The 23,455-nt window shown below is 51.3% G+C and overlaps 1 protein-coding gene across 1 annotated transcript; it reads right to left on the bottom strand.

Moving 5' to 3' along the window:
• Positions 1-731: 731 nt before the first annotated feature.
• On the bottom strand, positions 732-18,116 carry LOC100904540 (protein sister of odd and bowel). The gene is given in 5 exon segments (XM_018641562.2): positions 732-1,609; positions 1,749-1,899; positions 1,902-2,660; positions 13,879-13,969; positions 17,983-18,116. Coding segments are annotated over 4 exon segments (1,398 nt in total). The 5' UTR covers positions 13,934-13,969; positions 17,983-18,116; the 3' UTR covers positions 732-1,176.
• Positions 18,117-23,455: the final 5,339 nt, after the last annotated feature.

Genomic DNA, 23,455 nt, shown 5'->3' on the forward strand with positions numbered 1-23,455 from the left:
GTCTATCGGATGACTCATCCGGTATTAGTGTCTGATTCGTCTGATTTTTCTTCTTCTTTCTCCTGCCCCATTCCCTTCGCTTGTAACTCTCATCTCCCGCATGTATATATATATCGGTCTCTCTGTTCGTCTGTCTTTCCGTCGATATATTTATCAGACTGCCGACTCCTTCTGAAGACCGGTGCGCTATCAGCTTGAAACGGCAGCCGCAGCAGTGGGTACTTTCCTATTTACGGCGAGAGGACGCGAACGTCTCATAGACAACAAGCGCGACGATATCTCTTTTTTTTCAACTGCAGCAGAGACTCGACGATCACCAAGTTGACCAAACAGTCGCTTCCTCACGATGTGGAGAAACGAATCGACCCTGGCGCCCGATTCTCCCGAATTCCTCAAAAGTATTTCCCTCTTCCGCTAGCCGATCGAACTGGATTCATCGGTCTCGGGTCTCGGGATTCCGAGCTCGGGGAGCGAGCTCGCTAGGTCGCTCGCTTGCTTGCTTGCTTGATTGATTGGTTCATCGATCGCTGGTTCGGTCAACCTTTCCTCTGGATGGGTGGAAAACATCTCGGTGCTATATGGTTCGAGGGACAGGAAGCACCAGCATCGGACTATCAATTGACCGAAAGAAATCGAAGATATCACACTTGCATTCCGTCACTAATAGAAATTTAGTTTCATCTATTGTGTATTTTATTCCTTCGATGATGGTGTTCAATAACTTATTAATAAATAGGAAAAGAACAGGATAGTCAACACCATCGAGTTTACAACTATACAACAACTCTATTTACATGCAGCAGCTGAACTTTGTTCATCCGTTTCTCCAGCTGATCCAGCCGACGGAAAAGTCAAGTGTTTTATTCGGCGATCGTGCCAGCGCCAACTCTCTCGGAAGTTGAGGAAGCAGAGGGAGCCGGCTGGCTGCAAAAAGTTCCTTCTCCGAGCGCTCCCCAGTTTCTCCTCCGTCCTGCTGCTGAATCACACTTTGATATTGTTGTTCAAGAGGCATAGCAGTCTAGTATTTGACATAATAATTATTAATACTTTTATCGTCCGCGTCACCCCCCTCCCGCGATCGGTAGGTCTGTACATGCGATCTGTCACGCTCCAACGTGAGCTCTATACTCTATTGAAAGTTTCGTATTGAGACGCGTTAGCCCGGGAACGCTCTCATCAATGCTCAACATCGAGATCTTCATCGTCGTCGGCGGTCATACGACGACTGTCCAGCTCAACATCGTGTTGCGGCGACGCAGGAAACTCGGACTCAGGCGAAAATTCTTGGGGCAGCATACTGAACGCTCGGTCCAACTCGGGGCCCTCGGGAATGCCGAGTGTGTGTGTGAGATTGTGCCGTCTAAGATCGCAATTCCTGCGGAACTCTTTACCGCAATGTTCCTTTTCGCACGTGTACGGCTTGATGTCCGTATGTGTGAGAAGATGCGTCTTCAGATTCGACCGCTGATTGAAACTCCGACCGCACTTCGGACATTTGTGCGGACTGTCGTCCATGTGAAGTATCCGATGCACAGCGAGGGTCCGGCTCTGGCAGAAACCCTTGCCGCACTCTGTGCATTTGAATGGCTTCTCCTTCGAGTGAATGTATCTGTTGGAGGCGGAGAGGAAAACGGGCTCTTAGTGATCGTGGACGATCGGATCTCCGCGCGTTGTCGATTCTCGTTCCGTTGGAGGGAAACGACACGTCGACCGCGAGAGAAAAATACGCGAGGGAATAAAGTACTCACCGATGATCCCGAAGGTGGTCTTGTCGCCGGAATGCTTTGTGACAAATGTCGCAGGTATACGGCCGCTCGTCCGTGTGGGTCCTCTCGTGGATGAGCAGATTGTAGCTTTTCGTGAATCGTCTTTGGCAATATTTACAGATGAATTCTTTTTCGGTTTCGATGACGTTCGAGGACCGCGAGGTTTCCGGTCGAATACGCCACCTATTCCGGTTCCAGGTGTGGCTGCGAACGGCGCGTTAGGAGGAGGAGGTGGCCGGAGCATTGGCGGTCGGGCCGTCGGCGGCAAATGATGGTAGAAAGATGATGGGAAAACTGGGAGTCTCGGGGGTTGAGGGTACAGGGGCGACGCGTGAGGATTTGTTCTCGCCGGGATGGGGAGGGGGCGTTTCACCGAACTCGACCGTTCTTTGCTCTGTAGGGAGCTCTCTTCGCGGGTGGTTGCCGACTCCGCCAATCGAGCGAAGTCGAATTTCCGTTTCGAATGAGTCGACGACGACGCGGGCGAAGATGTCGTCGCCGACGAGGACCGCGAAATGTTGTCGGATGAAGACACTTTCGACGACGTGTGAGTCGGCGGTGCCGATGCCGACGGGGCGGGTTGAGGTTTCTGTTTCAACGACAAAGTCGCCATCGAAGCCGGTGACGGCAGGAGCAACGACGGAAGCTGTGGGTATTGGTGGTTGAATGCGTTCGCCAGAGGGAACGGCAGCATGTTGCCCGCGTTTTGACCGGCAGAAGTCGCCATTCGAGCTAATGAAGAGACCATCGCTTGCTGTAGCAGGGCAACGGTAGCCGAAGTAGGTGGGAAAGGCGACACGCCCGTCGGCGGTGAAGGTGATGAAGGCAGAGACCTTTTTACGGTGGTCAGATCCGTAGGTTGTTGTAAGGAGGGGGCCGTTGATGACGAGATATCTGCAAGTGACAAAGCGATCATTGAGTATTTTTTTTTGTTGTTTGTTTGTCCTCTTCACGTTAATCGTTTTCCCTCGGTCTCCACTCGTGCTAGATGTCACACCGATGATTTGGCAACGTCAGCAAACGCCAACGTACCCCCGGTGAACGCCCATCGCATCGTCTAGGCGTCGTCGGTCGTCAGGTGCTGTTGTTAGCGGTGCCATTCGCACGCCGCGATAACGAGGATTCCCGCTGTAGCTCAGCCACCCTTTTTTAAATTCAAATTCGAGGACGAGAGGGGGAAAATTCGAGAAACAACCACCCAGATTCTGCCGGTGTCCTAGACGGAACGTTTCTCCGACACATAACATGTCAAAGAAGAACGACCACCCGAAGGTGTGTAAGCCGCAAAACCTTTTGATCCTTGTTCTGATGTGACATTCATTCACGGATGCCAGAAAAAAGAGCATAACACAAACCATGCCTCTTTAATTCATTGTTTCTCATCCGGTCCTGTATGGCCGTCGTCGTCGTCGCTGCCGCGTCACATGGACGAAATCTGCCGAATCAGCGGAGAAAAACTTGAAACAGAATCATCAATGAAGGCCGCAGAAAACACCGACGACGAGAACGAGATACAATTTATGATCCCGATCGGAATAAAGATAGCTTCGGCGACTTTGTTGACTTTATCGAGGATTCACACAACGATTGAAGATTGAGTCTGCCGCGCATCGGGATATCGGTGGAAGTCGCGGAAAAGCGGTGATCGGGACGAACCTTCCCGAAACTCGCTCCCAGATCGAGAAATCCGATGATTGATTCCCAAAGCATCGACTGCCGATTCGTTGATGATTATTTCGAGTCCCGCGATCCGACGCGATCCATTCTTCGGAAGTGAGCGTCTCGCGTCGGGAGAAACATCTCAACAGAGAGAATCGCGCTCTCGGACTAACCTGCGATAGCCATTCGTTGTGGGAGGATTTCAAGAAGATGACACGAATAATAACTGTGTACACTCACTTTTCACACACTCAATGTCGCCCACGTTGTCGCTCACCTAATCCTAATTCACTCAAGTGCAATGCAATAGTGACACTCGATTGACAAGGGAGAGACTTTGAGCGAGAGACTGTTTCAGTGAGAAGGACCGACGCTCTCGAATCGCTTGAAATGACATCAGGACAGGTCATTCCCATCGTACGAGACCATGCAAGCTTCGAATCAATCAGAAGCACGACCAGCTCATCGCGTCGATGAGATACCACTCGTCAAGACAGGAATTGTCATGACGACGAATAAGCTCGTCGACTGACCAATAATCCGCATGTAACGGACCCTTGAAACATCTTTCTCGATAGTCTGATCGATGAGAAAACTTCGAGTGGACGGGATTTTTCGTGGATCGGATGGTTCGATTCCTGGCAATCCTGTTCGAAGATGACAGCGAAACAGCGCTTCGACGGTGTTTCGTTGTGCTTTCGTTTTCACGTCACGGTGTCATCGAGTCGTTCAAGAAGCAATTTGTAACAAGACACGCCGTTTGTTTTTTCCGAGGATGATGGGACTGGAAGCTGACATCAACCACCAAAGTAACGATAAGTCGGCCGTAATCCACGAGCCGTGAAGATACACCCGATGGCTCGCTCGTTCGCCCGCGTGCTCGCATGCTCACTTACTCACACTCACTGACTTCCTTTTCGCATTAAAGGTAGCCGGATAGGAAGCAAGTCCGCCGCTTCTTGGAGATGCTTTTTTTTGTTGTCGATACGGTAGAGAAGATTCCTTGTCACCAACTCTTCTCGACAGACGACTGCTTATATAATGTCGTTTGAGACAATCTCTCTCCTGTTGAGCATCGGTCGAATATTCTCTCAAGTGAGACCTGCCGGTGGGCGCTCGCTCGAAATTAATCCGATTTCCGATGCTACTGTGAGGATGTCGATTCTCCGTAAGGGGAACCATACCGTGCTCGAGTGGTAGGAAGCGGCGAAAAGCCGATTTGCAGGGATAAGTCGTTGAGTGAGCTCAGCGAGATCGATTCGGATTCTTTGAAAAAATACGCGACCCGTCTCCCAGTTGATGGCGGGCACGTGGTGTCTTTAATATTGGGTTTGGGGCTCTCGGAAGAAGTTTGACTGCAATTAGAACAGCCAGGCTTCGTCATCGACGTCATCGCTGTCGCGGCCGTCGTCATCGCCGTCCCATAGTCCACGAAATGGAGGCCGGTCCGGCTAAAGGTGGGCACCTGTCTCCAGGTGAATCCAGCACAAGCAGACATCAATTGGTCGTCTATTATGGCAGCATTCGATCGACTCGAGACGATGGGCGCCTATGGCTCACAATCAGCGTTCTGCTGCTGCTGCTGCCGCTACCTTGAGGGAATCGCTCTTTATGGATGAATTCGGGTGTGGTGCGCTACGGTGACTGTGTGCTATGGTGTGGTGCTCGAATGTGGTCTACGGACGTTGACCGACCGTCATCGTCGTGCAGGTGACACTAAAATAGTCCACTTCAGCATCTGCTACTATACGTCCGTTTGTCCGTCGGCACCGGCGGCAGCAGCCTGCGAGTTAGTCGACGCTCGAAGTGTCTACGCTAGGAGTGGCTCAAAGCTCGACTCGGCGTTTACGCTCATTTGGCCATTATCGGTTCGTAGCGACCGATGGCCGTGAGTTCGTGAAACCGCATTTTTTCTTCTTGTATTTTCTATCCCGTTCATGAGGGCTTGATTCCACTTGTGCCCGCCGCCGCCACCGTCCGGTCAGCTGCTCCGTACGGCAGCAGCAGCACTCAATGCTTGAGTGAGTGCCAGTGATTTGTTGCTTCTGCCCTCAGGGACGTGCCGCCGGAACAATATGTTTCTGAGCGAATCAGTTGCACGGAAAGCCACGTGCGTGGCATCTGGAAGCCTCAATCATTACGAGCGGCGGCGCTGATGAGCAAACAAAAATTCCGCACGCTTCACGGTCGAAGCCCAGCAAGCAAGCATACTTCCGTCCGGAGCTCGATAAACTTTCGATGAAAGACGATCAATAAGAAGAAAACTAGACGGGCGTGATCGAGGACTCGCTCTGTGGCTCCGGTCGACCACAGCTCTCGTTGTACGATCCGTACCTGCGTCGAAAGACTCTCGTGATTCCGGATTCGTCAGAGAAAATGGCGGATCTGTCGAGGGTGCGTTCGGCACTCGTGAATTCCTTCGGAATCACATCGTGAGGTCAGTGAGTCGAACACCAACAATGGAGAGCAGTCGAAAGACAGCAAGTCAGATCGTTCGGTTGCCGCCCCATAATCGGATCCGGATTCTTCTCGTATGTGTGTGTGTAGATTGGTCGAACGTTTCGTAGGTGGGTGGGTAAAAAGACGTGCAGCCGATACATAGCTCACCGAGTGAGACTCATTTACTTCTTCAGCCGCACAAAACCTCCGGCAACAGCGACGGCCTTCGTCTCGGTATCGCTGACGGAATGTCGCAGTGCTACGTCCCACACCGAGAATCTACGAGTTTTGGCAGAGCTCGATCGTGTCATCGACGGGGACACACTGAATCTTCGATCCTACCTCGTCTCAATAGAAATCCCATCCTGACGAAACTCCGCAGCCTTTCTTCCTCTGGTTCCTCAGACAATTGCGATCAGCCGGAGAATCGGTGGAAGTCTCTCTTTCGGTCACCCTATGATGTTGTGAAGACCTTGAAACGAGTATTCCGTAATTCTAGGAAGCCATAATCGCATTTCGATGATCGCTGTTTCGGGGAACAAAACTAATAACTCTGTTGAGCTGCAGCTACTGTTCAGGGTACAGGCAGAGATGCTCGACGAATGAGAGGGGCTACTCCGATGAGCATTGACAATTTATGAACCGATTCTCCCGATTTTGCTGTGGAGGTGTACAGAACACGTTCGTTTGAGAAGTCTGCGCTTCGGGGGTCCGGCATTCAGACCGGTCCATCATTTCCCTCGGAAACACGAAGAACTCACAGGCAAGCGCCTGGACCCTCGTGAGCCGACGAGAGCTCCTGTTCATGGAAGAGTTCATGGGATCAGAACCCGATGATTTTCGATGAGCATCACAGGTCTGTCCGTGGACACATATCCCCTCAAGAGGGCTCGTAACCTAATAAGGTAGAGAGAAAATTCCCCATGACCACGAAGTGGATTGTGTCAAGGTCGGAATGGCTCAATATCAAGATGTGATCGGCCGTCTGAATTTTCGGAGCTCAGGCTGCGCCGCGTTTTTCGGAACAACGACAGACACGATCAGGCTATTTGCGATTTCTTCGACGACTTTCGAGCTCGTCGCTCCGCAACGTACTGTCCCCAGAATAATCCGCGATAGCTCGCTCGCTGGACTTGCTTTCAGAGAACGTATGCATGCCTCCATGCATTCATCAACGTTCACAAACCAGCAATTTGCTCATTTGGGGACTTCTGCTGCTGCCTGAAGGCCTGCTTGGTGACACGCCTCCGACCGATGTCTCGAGTAACATAAGCGGTCGGCCATATAGTACCCGCATACCTTTACATTCTTCTTCTTCTTTTTCGAGAATCACTCCTCATACAGAGTTCTCAAACAGGTGCCTGGAGCTACTGCTGTCGGCGTGAATTTTTTTTTCGTAGCAGAAAACCGCGGCGCGTCCCTCTGTTCGATTCCGAACGAAGACAATCACTACCCCATTTTGCAGGAAATGCCCCGGGGAATATCATATCCGAAACGTGAAACTGCAAGAGGCTCCCGCCAAGTAGTGCAAGCCGAAGATACGAGCTCCAGCCAGCAAAACTGAAAACTATTCCGTTTCCCCCGAATGATTGCTCAGCGGCCCGCCCTAATGTTGGGTCTAGTCCCGCTATGTCACAAGCTACAATTAACATACATAACTAAGCGCCATATGAGGTTCTTCTTTCAGATTGGGACGGCAGGTGCCTTCGGAGCCTCGGTTGAGGCTCGGAGTCTCCATCGGGTGGTTGATAGAGTCTCCCGTTCTCTCACTCGGACGATGTCATGTGTTGTCACAAGTAATGGTTTTTGTTTGCTCTTCTCCATTCGGTGATCTCATCCGATGATAAGCCCACAACCACACGGAACAAAACTCGCGGACACAATCGGAAGAAGAAATTCACAAACAATCGCTCAATGGGTGGGTCTTGTCCGTCCGTCGCCGTCGGAAACAAATACACAAGTCAAGTGCGCGGAACCGTACATGGCCCGAGTCGAGATCCGATGGCACAATTACATTAGCGTTGGCGCCGGCCGGCGGCGACATTAGGTGCCGGCCGATGCGGAATGCCATAATGAACTAGCACAGCTTGTCGTTAGAGAAGCATTTCAGAGGAAACGCAGATAAGAAAAGCTTGTCGGAAGATTTCCCTTCCGAGAGCAAATCATCGCATCGCGTTATCCGGCAGCCACACTAGCGAACCTGGTCGCCCGTCTTGTTTACGGACGAGGTAGCCGATATACATAAAAGCAGCAATTATAAACATCTCCGGCTTCGAATTGGATCTCGATCGTCGCACGGGCGATTCGTAGCGAGAAGAGCTGCGCTCGACGCCGAATGGGAATCACCGAGAAATCGAAGGGGAACCGTTTTCCCGAGCGTCCAAACGAGACCCCCGGACGAGTTTAGCGAGTGGTTCCTCCTCCGTCTGTGGACTGCAGGGAAAAAGAGAGGTGAAATGACCAAACTAAGCGGGAGCAAATCTCCCCGCACGTCGACGCCGAATGGGCATCATTCTGGCAGGCCGGCCGGTTCGAAAACTATGATAATTGAAAACGGACAGTCATCCTATATCCGGCAGCCTATATCATGTCATGTCCGACCAACCTTGTGATTCCAGCAAAATACAATGGAAACGGAGAGGATTTTTCTCTTAATTAATGTTTATCAATGAATAAATAAATAAATAAATAAACAAATGAAGGGAATGTGCCGTCACATCGGTCTAGGAGCCGAGTCCTTCGTTTCCGTTCGCTCGATTCGGTTTGGAGGTCTGTGTTGCTACCGAGAAGTGATCGAATAACGAAAACGACTACTTGTTTACTGTACTTTAGCTTTAGCTTTGTTGTTGGCGTTGTTGTCGTTGTCATCAGGCTCCAAAGTGAGAGACTTCGTGCTTCCCAGCAGAATCAACGTATGTCACATAAAATCCGGGAACACGTCCAGCTACGCCAGTATTCACCAGACGCGTTCGATTTGTTTGAAAAACCAATGGTTTTAGGAGGGTACTTCTCGAGATGGGTCATAAACACCACTGTTCCCTGTTCAGCGGTTCACTTCGAGTGCAGAAGCATCAATTGTCGAACGTGACCGAACACTTTTTTCCCGAACAAGTTGACTGTTGTCAACGTGGACTCCTACTTTTTTCGTTGAACTCGAGCGACAGAGTGACATAACGAATCACGGAGTCTCGGGCCCGATTGAGGCAACCTAGTCTGCTCACGCACATAATTCAAAGGTGAATAAAGGGGCACGAGACGGTGTTGATTTAGAGCACTGACGATACTCCGTGCCCCTTGCTAGATGGAGCTGACGTTTGAACCTGGATTCCACCGCGGGTGTCACACCATGGAAGCGAGTCGTCAGGAAACTCGTTGGAAAAAGTTGCTGCATCGACTCGTGATCCGAATCCAGATTGATCAACGACGGCAGCAGGTTCGCCAGCCGTCGTTGCTGGAATTCGATTCTTCAATCGCTTGGCTTTTATTTTCCGTCCTACGTGTTGGAAACAGGAGCATTCTGCCAGGATAAAACGGAAGAAGAAAAGAAGAGACCACCTTGGAAGACAGACCATAAAGCTTCGAGGTGGTCTATGGTTCTCACAAAGCAGCCGATCGGAGGTACGTTCCGTCTGCGCGCTCGCTCGTTGCCTGGCTCGCCGGCTCGCTAGAATCCGATTCGATTCGAATACAGAAAGGAACCCTCTAGCGTCTTCTGCTTCCGAACCTGCCGCCGCTGCGATTGCCAACGTCCGCTCTGATCTTCCCGCTTTTCTGATCTTCACACTTCGTTCCCGGGATTGAGTATCGAGCTAAGTCATCGCCACTTTTCATTCGAGGCTCGGGGATCATCACATGGGATTCAGTCATCAGCTCCAGCCGACACACGCCAAATTCATTCGTGTTTCTCGGAAGGGAATAAGTCTGAATACAATGGGCTTATTAAATTCGAGCGATCGCCGATTTGAGACTCCGTGCTGATGCGAATCACGAGAGAACAAGGTGTCCACGACAGAAATTAATCGGGAGTGGTGGAATTTACGAATTCTTCTGGCGGTAGACGACGATTTCGATTCGCTAATGTTCGGTCGTTCGAACGCGACGGCTCGTGGCGCATGGGCTCGATGTTTTTTTGTGGAACAAACTCGTTGTTACCGAAGAAACGGGACTGTCACAAAAAACAGCGATTGTTTCGTGCATCCACTCAACGGATGGGGTAGTCTCGGCATGGTTAGCCCCACTGTTTGCTGGTGGCTTGTTGACTTGCCTTTCTGTGGCTTGACGAAAACCAGTCGTCGCTCTCTACCAGGCACACCAGAAGCACTTTAGGTTCGCTCACTAGGTGCTGCTAGCTAGTCCTGGTATCTGGTTGCTAGAAGAGCATCAACAAAAAAAAGCGAAAAAAATCTAGAAAGAGGCCTAATAATGGATAACAACATGGCGAAGACAAGAGGAAGTCGGTGGCAACGGCGGCGGCGGCGACAATGACGATTCCAGGAATCTAGCGGAACGAACGTCGACTGTCTTCTTCCCCCGCGATTCCCCTTACGAGGACGTGGCGATACGTGGTCGAATAGTCTCCGGACGAAGGAGAATTGAAATCGAAATCGAAGTTTTGAGGAAAATGTTCCGGCACAAGATCGATCACGCCAACGACGGCCGACGTTCCGCTAAGTGAAACCTGATGATCTTGAACGAAATCGTTCGGGGATCACGGTCTCTTCGCTGAGTCGGGGAAGAGAGACGAGATTCAAAAGTAGAAGAACCCTTGGCTCTATCCAGTGACAACGGACCGCTGTGTACTTCTTGTTCCCGTAAAGTTGGCTCGTTCTCCCAGGCGTTAGGACGATCTGTTCTACATTTAGAAACTTGTTCTCTCAGACGAATATCGGGGAGAAGATCGACCGAGCGCGGGCTTGTAGAGCCGATACGGAGAGTATCGAGCGCCAGAGTCGTAAGGTGGTCACGCATTGTTTGTAGACCACCACGTCGACAGAGCAGACTAGTTTCGAACGGACGCTACATGATAATGATAACCAGTAACAGCCGGCGGAATACTAACCCGAAAACATAGCGAGCAATTAGCCCGCACGCTCAATATGCCTCGAGGCGTTATTTGATTGCTGCTTCCTCCGAGTTATCGGCGTCGGAGCGCCTGCTCCCGCTCACTGTACGATCTCAGTCGGACACTTTTATTCTTTTCGAGAAGGCGATTGGCTCGAGCGATTCGTACTACAGAACTGTTGCTGCTCGTCGTAACAGGATCGTTATGAGTGATGCTGGTACGAATGCGATTGTTTGATCGGAACTTTCCGCTCGAGATGAATCGGGCGCATGGCGATCTAAATTTGTCGCCGTAGCAACTTCATCAGCTGTGACAAGCCATATGAGGCAGTACTATCGGTACACAGAGGAGTCAATTTGTCTCTTCTCGTTTTATAATACTAGAATCCCCATCGAGTAGGAGAATGAATGTCTTTTTTGTGACTTTTGCCTCACTCGCTCGGTCGCTCACTCACTCCAAACGCGCATCTGTCGCGAAAAAGAAGGAACTCATTCGGGTAAACTCGCCATATGCCGTGTACCTACTAGAATCAAGTCGTCGATAAAGTGGTATCTGCGGCGCAATCGCCACACGAGCTCATGTTGTGACTCAATCGCAACGATTAGCCACACATTACAGCGGAGTTCCCAGCCCCCCAGACATGCGAAGCGATACTTCCTTTTTCTTACTCGTCAGTTCCGTATGCCAATCTCCATCGGCGGAGTTTACAGCTGGGGAACATACCACAAACAAGCGGCTGTGCTTTCTCGCCTCAGTCGCCTTTCGCTCTCGCAAGCTTTTATTGGGATGGATGATCCCTCGTCCTTATTGACGGGTTTCATCACTGGTCAATATTCCCACACGAGCTCTTCGTCCCCTCTGTCTCAGCTTGGCGGTGCGCGACTAGAAAACGGGCTTGCGGTTTCGTCTCAGAATTGCAACCGCAGCCGGAGTCGTTATCCGAGTCACGCAATGTTTTCGTTCGGGCGAACAACGAGGTTCGGAAAGTCAGTCGACCTCCAAACGATCTGGTCATTTCCTTTCTCTTTTGTCATAACTGAACGCGTTCACGGTCGGAACAAATCGACCAGGCAGACGATGCTCCCACAGTTTCGTCTTCTGCTGTCGAAACTACTAATCCAGTTTCACGTATGCGGTGCGCAGATTCGATCCCGTACTGCCTGGTGGCGGGCCACCGCAATCGCAATTTCCGCTGATGAGTGAGACCGCATAATTCCGCAATGACTCCCGCGGAACCTTTTGGATTCGACTCGAGCTCTTGAATGTACGAATCTGTCTTTTTGTTTCGAGTCCAACTTCGGCGATCGTGTAAGGTCGCCTGCATGCCTGCCTGTCCGTCTGTTCATCCATGAGTCCGACGACGCGACCGCTGCCCCCTTCGTTTTTTCGTCGGTCCTACGTTGATCGGGCCGTAGCGGTCTTTGGCGCACCGAGACAAAACAACAAGCATGTCATCTGTTATTTCACGAGTGGATGAATGAAGCGAAGGCGAAAACGATGGAATGGTCTTCCGATGAAACAACGTCGCGAGCGAACGAGCGAGCGAGCGAGAATGGGCGAAATTGACTCGGAATGAGAGCAACAAACGAACGTCACAGCAGCCGCTACAGCAGCAGCAGCAACAGTCGTCATTCCCTGCCACTACCACCGCCCGCATGTCGCAGCACTCTTTGATCTCGGCGACACCTCTTAAGACATTGGCCGCTCAAGTCTTGCGTTCGGCAGTAAAGCTAGTGTGTGTAAGTATGTCCGTCCGTCCGTCGGTCTATCTGTGTTGTATGCCAGCGAGCGTGTGTGAGTCGTCAGGAGAAAGGCGGCATCGGCGAAATACACAAAAAAGAGACCAGCCGTCAAGTAAGCGTTTGGTGACACACTCACACACTGCCGTGGAGTCGACGTGTTACTGCGTGTCGTAAACCATGGTCGAAAACGATGATTATCAATCATACCCGGTAGTTCACAGCTCTGTCGACTATCATCGTCGAGTGCTCGAACAAAGACACGCTCTCAGGTAGATAGTCGTTCCCAACGGGAGCTGTCCGCTTTTACCATTCCCAAGCCGACCGAAGCATCTAACTATGATATGAGAGGATTCTCTGAGGCTTCCGCGCGTAACTCCGAAACACAACCGGACGAATCGTGCCGGTGTTGCGGAAAACGATACGGTCTCACGCTCGCCATCGATTCCCCACGAGCGCATTCTTGATTGCTTGGAAAAATTCCTCGAGGGGATTTAAGTTGTTGATTTTCAGTTCCGTGGCACCCACTCCCTCGGATCCGCATTCTTTGCTGCGGTGGCGGCAGCAACGGCAGCGGCGGCGACGACGATGAACGTAACCACTCCCAGGTGTCGGCCGAGGTCTCATTGTTGGCCGCTATGCTAATTTTGGAGCTTCTCCCTTCTGTTGTTCATGGGTTCGTCCAATGTTGCCACCACATTAGTGGATAATGAGTCTGTCCGGGAGAGAAAAAAAATTGCTCGCCGCATCTTCTCGACACGAGGACGCTCATCGACATCATCTAAGACGGCGGAGCCGAGGTTTGCACTTTTGCGTGAGCTCGTCCCATATGTCGTTCGATTTCGTGGGTCACCGTACCCGGCAAGGGAACGGAAACCTACTCGACAACAATCAACAACTTAAATTGGAAGCGATTGTTCGCTCGGCGTGAATTTAGGGAAGTTCGCAACTCGGGTTTCCAGGGCTTGTTCCCGAGATCACCGCAGGGATCTAGCACGTATCGGGGGGGGGGGGGCGCGGAGAACTCGGCTCCCATTCGCGTTCGAGAAACTTCTCTGGTTCGCTGCGTAATCAGCACCGTGACAAAGTACGCTGCTTCTGCGCGCATCTTTTTATCGTGACGACTCGACCAAGCAGCGGCGGGGCGGCTCTCGTGTTCGGTCGGTGATTGGGAGCGGAAGTGAAGGCAGTGAGGTAAAAGAATATTTCTCACCCATTCGCTGACACCGGGTTGGCACGAACGATGAACTGAAATCAAACGGAGACATCCGAATTCACGATACGCGACGGATGTATTGTTGAATCTGAAATAACGAAATTTATACCTCGTTAGTACTTCCCATGTAAAACAAAGTCTGGTTATCATCGGCGGTGTTTTTATCTTTCAAGAGCTTCGTGAGCAGACTGTCCAGTCAGTGGGCAGCCAATAGATGACCGGAGGAATATGTATCTCTCGCTTGACTAGCTAGCGGCGTGTCGAAAAGTTCCCTTTGTAATTGACACCTGATAGTTCGCGACGGAGCCAAAAGGTCTTCTTGCGGCAACGGCAGCACCTCAATAAAGGAGTCCGACCGCGTCGCTGGCTGGCTGATGGCATGACCAACTGAGAAGAAACTGTGGCTTTCTCATATGACCACGAGGCGGTAGATCTTTGTGCGGCAGCTAGTTTTCTTGAACTCCGGTCCCAAATGATCGTCTCGATGATAATGGCCAAATGAAGCAGACGGAGCTTGGAAGAGTCGCCCGATTACAAGCAAAGGTTAAAGAGCCTTGAGATGAGCAATATTGTCGTCTCGCCCGAGAGCCGAGGAAGGCGGGTCTGCTCCCGGAGGGCCATTTCGCAGCCTTCCGACGACTGGTCGAAATAACAGTATAGAATCTACAGGGAGCTCACGCGCTCGAGAAGAGCCACAAGAGTCGTAATTCTCCAACTCGTCATAAGTCATGGAGGATGATCAAGAATCGGGACTTCCCGTTTTCCCTGGATCGCACCGCGCTGCCTCGGAATTCCAGCGAATTCCGCGAGTTTTTGAGGATGTCCCTCGTCGCCGGCATTGACTCGAGAAGGCTCTCATTGACCGGGTCGATTACGATATTAACGTGTGAGCTGCCCGAAATGGGTCGGGAGAATCCCGAGCCGGAGGAACGTATTAGGAAAGCCCCACGTATTGAGAGTTCATTGATCGAGATCAGGGTCACCCACGAGTTTTCAGTCGTGCACGGCACTTCACGAAAGCTCATACTTTAGCACTTTCCTAAGCGAAAGGACAAAGATCGAGTTCTCCTAAGAACTCCTGAGGGAGAGATTCTTCTTGAGGATCGATATATTCGATCAAATATTTCGGAAAAAAAGTCGAATCTCGGAAAAGATAATTATCCCGGAGATACGTTCGCGTTCACGAAATCCGTCGCCTCCGGGAGGTATTCTGATCTGCACCGTGTCTACTCCTACCATTACGACTCTGGAACCCTTCAAGATGAGGACGGGCGAACTCTCGACGGTGAGTTCCCGAAGACACTCTCTGCGATGTTCACAAAAATATTCCAAAGCCGAATAGTGTCCGATCAGACAGTCTGATCACTTCTCTCCGCTCGCACAGCAAAGTCTTCTCTCGGTAGCTCTCGAAGCAATCGTTCGGCTTGCCTTTGTCTTCCGCAGAAATGGTAGCTTCACACGGAGATCAAGTACACTGTAGCACGAATCACGCATGTGGCACACTTGTCACGTTTTCTACACACTAATGCAGATCGACGGGAGGCTCAGCAGCAACAACAGCCCGAATATCCGCAGCAGTACTGGAACTACGAACAGTGCTTGTGAGTACGATGAAGACGGCAGCAGTAGCGGCTGCTGCGGTGTCCATCATCAATGGTGTTGGTAGGTAGTAGTAGTAGTAGTGGTGGTGGTGGTGCCGCTGCTGTTGTTGGTCGTGTTGGTGTCGGTGGTCGTCGTGCGCTGCTGTTGCTGCTGGTAAGCGGAATGAGTGAGTGAGTGAGCCAGCCTGCCTGCCTCACGGTGAGTGTGTGTGTGTGTGTGTGTGTCGCCGTGTTTGTGTAGACGTCGGTTTGTATAAGCGAGCGAGCGAGCGGGCAGGCGCCCGTGCGACGGACCAGCCAGCCAGCCCTAGCCGTCGTTTCAGCCAGTCGGGCAGCACACGAAACGACCAACCAACGAAGCAATAGCTGCCAGCCCAACCAGTGCACGACAGCGGTAGCGGCGCATGACTTTGACCGAAGCCGAGAAGCCGTAGAACGAGCGGCAGCAGCGCTACTGGGGACGGCTCTTGTGGACGAGGGTTGCCGATTGGTCGACTGCACAGCCACACAAGCTCAACGACTCCGCCCTTCTCGACTGATGGCTGCCGCGAGCGAGCTGCCGTTGCGTCGGCAGCGGCTACCACCGCTGCTCAGCAACCGTAGTGATCATGATCGAAATCATGATGATGATGATGATGGCCATGATGATGTTGGTGGTGGTGAAGTGCTCGCTTGCAGAAGGCGGCTCCTACTGCACGGTGACTCGGAGAAAGCGGAATCATACGGCAGTCACACACACACGACCGATACATCCAGCTGTCAAACATTCACATTCATTCGGCCGTACGCTTCCGCGCGGACGAAAACATGAATCGCATTATCGGTCCGTTCGCTGATTTTCGATTCGTCCCAGCGCTATTTGAGCGGGAGGAACCTAGACGGACCCCCGGCTCGCGTCTCATCTGACTTTGATCCGCTGTCGAGAGGTTGAAATTCGGAAATGTCCAAGATAAGGCACCAGTTGAGAAGTTCGCGTGTGAACAGATTGCACATCGTCTCGCAACTGCCGATTCGACCGGGATCCTCCCCATGGATTTTCTGCGCAATCCGCTCCCTGTGTCTCCGAGTGGAAAATGTTCTTTCGGAAAGGGCCCCGTGCCGCCGTTTTGAGAATTTGCGACCGGGTGTGGATCGAGCGGAAGAGGAGCGAGTTAATCGAGACTAATGGAAGATTTTCCGCCGTGTTCGTTCTAGTGGTGTCCACCGATCCGACACGCAGAGCGCCTAATGCTCCGGTTGCTGGAGCCACCTTTCGCCCACGCTCCTGCGTGTCGCCCGATCAGGCGGACGGTGGACCACTTCTGAAGAAATGTTCTGAACAGGTCCGTGATCCAACGACTTGTCGAGGAACCTTCGCGGACGGGTGGGTCGATTGTCGGACGACGCTGAAAACGTTGTCGGAAGTCGAAACGGTGTCCGAGCATCAGGGGAATCACGGAGACTGAGAGGGACAACGAAACGCGGAGTTCGGGCCGCCGATGGAGATTCCCTCAGAATCTGAGAAAGAGCGAACTCTTCGAACATGGACCCCGCCTCCGTGACCCCTCTCGCAAAACCAATTCCAAGCAGGAGCGCTCCGGTCTCTAGAGATCGGACGATATCAATCAGGACAAATATCACGAAATGCCCGCTGGAACTTCTCGCGAGTCAAACACAAGAGCGCGAACATGTCACATCGGTTCCCTCGGGGTACAGACCACTAACTGCGAGGGCACTGCACTCGATATGCTTCGTATTATTCCAGGAATACATCTCGATTTTAAAGGAAGGAAATCATTCGACCGGTGAATTCGAATTCCAGTAAGCCCCGACCGCATGGGGAGGCGGGGGGGATGGGTATACGGTGTCTCCAAGGAGCACGTCACAAGACGGAGCCGCTTCATGCTGGCAGGGGGGGGGGGCGAGCTTTGTCAGAGGGTTTTGCTCGTGAACGAAGCTTCCACAAACGCAGCTTCCGACGATCTCCCGAATCCATGATCCATGAGGGTGTAAGGTGTGATTGCATCACGAAAATCAATGAAATCAAGGAAACTAAGTGGGAATCAAGAGAATCCGCCGGGTATGAGTATCGAGTATCTCTAGAGAGAACCTAAAACTTCGAAACCCTGGACACGTCGCGATCCCAGAAGTAGACAAGGCGGACTATCGGAGGAGCTGTAGAGACGGAAAAAGCGCTTCTGCAGAGAAACACCTTAAGCCTCGATCGGCGCATGGAACATGGACTCCCGAACACGGGAGCGGGGGCTCTTCGAATGATCGTGCTCCGAGCTATCTGACAAGCTAAGTAGATTAGGCAGGTCCACAGGCTACACAGATACACTTAGCCCATCCAGCTGATTCATAATCTAGGTCGCACGAGTATGCTCCTGATGACAGACGGTCTAATAGAATTTTTCATTCGATGTGAGCGGTAGAACTAAACACTTCTGATGGAGTGATAATATCAGCTAGAACGGCTGGAAGTCTCTAATCGGAGACTCATCAGAGATAAGCGGCCTACCAGAATCACGGCATTGATCACAAGCACTCGCTTGCGCAACACTGAATCAGTGGGTGGAGGCGTGGAAGAATGTCATATCCAGTCGTGAACACTTGTAACAGAACGACCGCTGCACACGAGCGACTCTCGATTATGAGCTGTAGCCTCTTCCGTCGATTTCATCACAGTCGACCTACCGGAACTGAGGATGAGGGAGATGCTAATCCCAATATTCGAAAGTGACGACAGGGCTTACGCGAGAGCGAACTCTCGAACGCGTCAACGTCATCGATCGTCGTCGAACTCAATGACAGCTGACGATACCGAGAGTATACTCATTCAGCCGGGGCGCACGCTTCGATAAGTCCTACATTAAAGTCTCCCGCAATATCCCTAACAAGTAGGACTCATTCCCGCAATTTCTGGCTCATAGCGAAATATGTCACAATTCCTAGGAATTATCAAAACGGCGGTCTCGACTGTCTCAGAGGGCCGACCTTCAGGAACAATCGGCTGGTAGAGAAGGGGCTGATATGAGAAACCTGAGTCTTCCGGCAACATGAGGGTCCTAGTTCACTTGGCGGTGCGACGCCCTGCTTTTCTGGGCGTTCATGCTGTACCGGCTCGGCCTAGGGAATGGACGACATCGGTCCGTGATCCTACTTGCAGTCATCGATATCAAGGAAGATTATATCTACAGAATTCTCGACAATTTCAAGAACCTATTATCCGCTATGATCTGCCACCGGGTAGCAAAGGGTCAATTGTCTCTCCTTTTTCGTAAATGTGACAGTCTTCCAGAGAAACACCTTCGTCACGTGAGCTGAGAGCTCATGGTGACGTTTGTCTCCAACGCAGCCCTTCCCAGTGTTCCGAATAGGAATATCTTTGAGGCGATCTGAATAGCCTGACAGCCTGATAGAGATTGCCTCAAATTGACAAGGTGACACGAACCTCAACACAGTCCAGGGGCAGAGATTCCTCCATTCTAGATCTGGGTACAGGCTTCAAACTCCATCGAAAGAATCTCCTTCGGGAGCTTTCAAACCGTTCTCAGTGAAAACAGAGCACGTCCTTCTATTCGAATAGGAATGGAAAGACTTCGCAGCAACATGTCGGAGGTTAATGGATTGAGAAATAGGACTTATATGGCGTGTTTTATATCTGCACCGAGCCGCCTCTGTGGGGATCGCCGAAATATCAATGAGCTCAAGGATGCTCGAAATTCGAAGAGCTCTCTTTATCCATCCGTGGTGGTCCAAGATTCTCATCTCATGAAGATAAGATTCGTTCCACCCGTTCTCGCTTATCGATCCGCCGTGTGACGCCTATCCTTCTTAGTTCTTGCCTGGATATTCCGAACATAATAATATCGATATCATGAAACTTCCATGAATGTTCTCAAGATCATTATTTTCCATCGTCTCTTCAGGATCTCGTTGGCAGGATGCCTTGAGCTTGAGACCGTCGCCGGGAGCTGGCCTCGGCCTGAACACCATATTCTCACAGCAGACGCACCACTCAGTGGGCCGTCAAAAGACTCTGGATCAATATCTCGAATACCGAGTGTGCTTCGAGTCGCGTCAAGTCGAGTCGGGGCAAAGTAAGGCATGGTCTGTCTAAAGAACGTCGAAGTTTCCCGTCGAGACTATAGTGCAAGGTTTACCACACCCTGCTGACCCGCCGCGCCGCTTCGCCTAAGAACCTGACAGCCAGCGAGCCGCCGTTCCCATAGCAGATTACGTGGGAACGCTCGGCGGCGATGACGTCGTCCTTGGTGTCACGGTGTTCCGTCTGTGCTCTTATTAGTTCCGATAGGGAATACGCTGCAGCTAGAAGGCACTCGAGCGGAGAGCGCGGGAAGGAAGCTTGGTAAGGCGGTAGCTTGGTAGCCAAGCGGGCAGGTAGGAGGGAGAGCCAGCTCTGTGGTGTTCAGCACACTTAGAGAACAAGTGCCCGAAACAGTCAACAAGAAAGTGTGAGAAAATTTTCCTCGCTGACGCCGTTATTGCCCACTGATGAGATCTGGCCGGCCGAAGAAGGCCACTTTACTCATCATCTTCACCGACATTCTTCAAATACCTCTACACTTTCATTGACTTCGAGCGTCATTCAATTTCACTATTGACACGAATCCGAATCAGGGAATAGATCGAGGATGAGACCAGCCGTCACAGTTCGGTGTCTGATAGAATCGAGCAGAAGAGGTTCATGAACAGAGGGTCTGGGCAAAATCTGCCCTCCGAAGCCGATCTGATCGAGTGGGGTCTCAATCGAAAGGTAATTTTGAGAGGAATATTTTCCGCATGGTCCCGGATCTGATTAGTACTCCTGGACGGAATAAATGCCCGGAGAAGTTTTTTCTTCAACCCCTTCTATCTCGAGAACGGCTATAGCTACAGAGTCGTGCGATAGCGCGATCGAAAGCTCTCGACGAGAGCTTTCGTTTGAGACCCCTCTCGACCAAATCGGCCTCTTCTAAGGCTTTGAAAATCGGGAACCCCAGTTTTCTAATACTCCGTTCTAGTACTTCTACACGAGACGCCACTTTGATACTTCGTCAGATAGAAGTCCCAAGTGTACCCCGACCATTAGCCATCATATCAGGATAATCGAAGTGTCCTTTTAGGTGAAAAAATTATTATTTTCCCCGGCCAAAATCCGTTTTTTTCCGGAATTTTCCCGGTTCGCCCCTTTTTCGCCGGATTACTCCTAAACTAGCACCAGGAGCCCGTTTTTGAGCCCGGAATCTGAAAGCTGAAGCCGAGAGCTTTCGATTGCACCCCCTGGTCACCTGATTCGGCCTCAGGGACAGGAGAAAACGTCCATCCTCAGAATTTTTCATCCAATCCCATTGAGGGAGCACACGGATATTGCGATTCAGGGTGACACTCATTAGGGCTCATCGGGTATGGGGAGATAAATACGAACTATAGTCCTTCATGAAGATTACGACTTTATTCAGTCATTAGCTCCATCCGCCTCTGACTCCGTTTCGCCTCCAGACGGCAAAAATAGATTTTCCAGGTTCGCTGCCGGACGAGGAATGGTGTCGAGATGTCTCGCATGAGAGAGATAGAAAACCGCAGCAGCAACGTGCGAACAACAGCCCACCGTCCTGTTGCCATTCGGACATTCGCACCAATACTCCGCGATTCCGTCGATACTGTTCTCGCTTGGATGGTAAGGGATGTAAATCCTGTAGGTTTTGCGATTTACGTGGCGGGACCTTACTTGGAGCTGAACGACGTTCGGCGCCTCCCTGACGAATTTCATCTCGATGTTACCGTCGCCGTCCATCATTTCCGCCAGGTAGGACCGTGCGAGGTTGATTTGGAATGGTCCAGAAACGAACAGGAAAAGCTGACTTTCAGTCAACTTCGGGAAGTCGGTCAGGTCCTGGGCGGAAATCCTCTGAAGAAGGGTCCAACGTCGATTCCATCCCTCGTTCTCAAGAATGTTCGGCAGGTTCATACGATGTTCCATGTGGTCAATGACGACCTCGCTCAGCTCGCCCTCTCCCCACGATCGGGGTCCATATGCATTCTCCAGATATCCGATGATTCGGCACAGAGATTTAACCTTGGGTATGAGCTTGTTATCATGGCTATGGTGCAGGAGCTTGTACCTCTGCGCGACCCATCCATGGACTGCCTCAACGATCCACCGCACCTTCGTAACCAGGCGGGATTTGTTGGCTTCGTCGCGGGGTAGTTGCTTCCTGTTACCATTCATTGCCGGCAAAACCACTCGGCAACCCATTTTCTCCATGCTCTTGACAGCTTCTCGGAATCCGCAGTCGACGACGAGGACATCGCCCTCACTGAGCAAAGATAGCAAATCCTAATTCTTCTTTTGCACGTTGCTGCTGCGGTTTTCTATCTCTCTCATGCGAGACATCTCGACACCATTCCTCGTCCGGCAGCGAACCTGGAAAATCTATTTTTGCCGTCTGGAGGCGAAAGGGAGTCAAAGGCGGATGGAGCTAATGACTGAATGAAGTCGTAATCTTCATGAAGGACTATAGTTCGTATTTATCTCCCCATACCCGATGAGCCCTAATGAGTGTCACCCTGAATCGCAATATCCGTGTGCTTCCTCAATGGGATTGGATGAAAAATTCTGAGGATGGACGTTTTCTCCTGTCCCTGAGGCCGAATCGGGTGACCAGGGGGTGCAATCGAAAGCTCTCGTCGAGAGCTTTCGATCGCGCTATCGCACGACTCTGTAGCTATAGCCGTTCTCGAGATAGAAGGGGTTGAAGAAAAAACTTCTTCGGGCGTTTACGGGGACCACGAGGTGCGATCGGATCCGGGACCATGCGGAAAATATTCCTCTCAAAATTACCTTTCGATTGAGACCCCACTCGATCAGATCGGCTTCGGAGGGCAGAATTTGCATAGGTTTTGCCCAGACCCTTTCAGTAAAATCGTAGCGAAATCTCGATTCACCCCATTCTTGGTTCTAACGAAGGTACGAGTATTATTCCAATCGGGATTCGACCTCCGTGAATATCAGCTGAGGATAACGGCGAAGAATCTCAGCGAAGCCGCTTCAGTGCTAAGCTAGTTACCATCCTCTCGGTGGGGGAGCGTTCAGTCGCTCCAACGCTGCGAGATTCGAATTGATTAGAAAATCTTCGGAGATTTTTCCAGCTCCAATAATTGCTGAGGAATGTTCGGCTCACTACCTCAGTGGGACGTTCTTAAGACAGTCGATCACGAATGAGTTCAACACGTTTCACAGCAGATACGTTGAAGAGGCGAAAATTCGTACAACGACGTGGGGGTACCATTGAGGTTTTTCCATGTCGAGTCACGATGCGTCCGTCAAGTCGATCCACCCGCGCCGTATCTTCCTTATTCCTTCATCTGAGCGGAAGTACTGCAGGCCTCTCGCCTCGGATTTAGTGGGCACTCATGTACTCACCCGGCTCGTGTGCGCGGGCATCTACGGCAAAACGTGCAGATTCTTCGAATATCTTTGTGATAACCTCAAATTTAACAACATATTACCGACTTGCTGACGGGCCCAAGTCGTGCTTTCTCACTTGCCATGACATTGAAGCTCGACTCGAAGAAAACAAATATTACTTCGGTAGCTACATAATGCTCCGCCGAATTCCTCGGAATCTTCGGGGATCGCGGACGATTTTCCGTGGGATTAGTCGATGATAACGATAGCGACCGAATAAACAAGATACTAGGGTCGGAATCGAGTTCAAGCGAAGGTTCCTCCCCATGCGGATTACTATGAGTCCGAGCAATGATTTTTTTTCGATGGTCTCTTCCCAGCCAGATTCGGTCTCTCTCGTGGCGCCCGAGCTCGGTGAAAGCGAGTATATGTCGTCGTCGTCCTGTGGAGGAACTCTGCTCTCCCGAAGATGCCACATCTCGAGCAGGGAGCAACTGGGCACGCTCCGAGAGTGCTGGGCGGAGTTCATCACGACCTCTGTCGAACTCGATTGCTGTTTCGCAATCCGTGCCGATAAAAG

This window comes from Galendromus occidentalis, unplaced genomic scaffold (assembly GCF_000255335.2).
Source record: "Galendromus occidentalis unplaced genomic scaffold, Mocc_1.1 scf7180000075782, whole genome shotgun sequence".
Taxonomy (NCBI): Eukaryota; Metazoa; Arthropoda; class Arachnida; order Mesostigmata; family Phytoseiidae; genus Galendromus; species Galendromus occidentalis.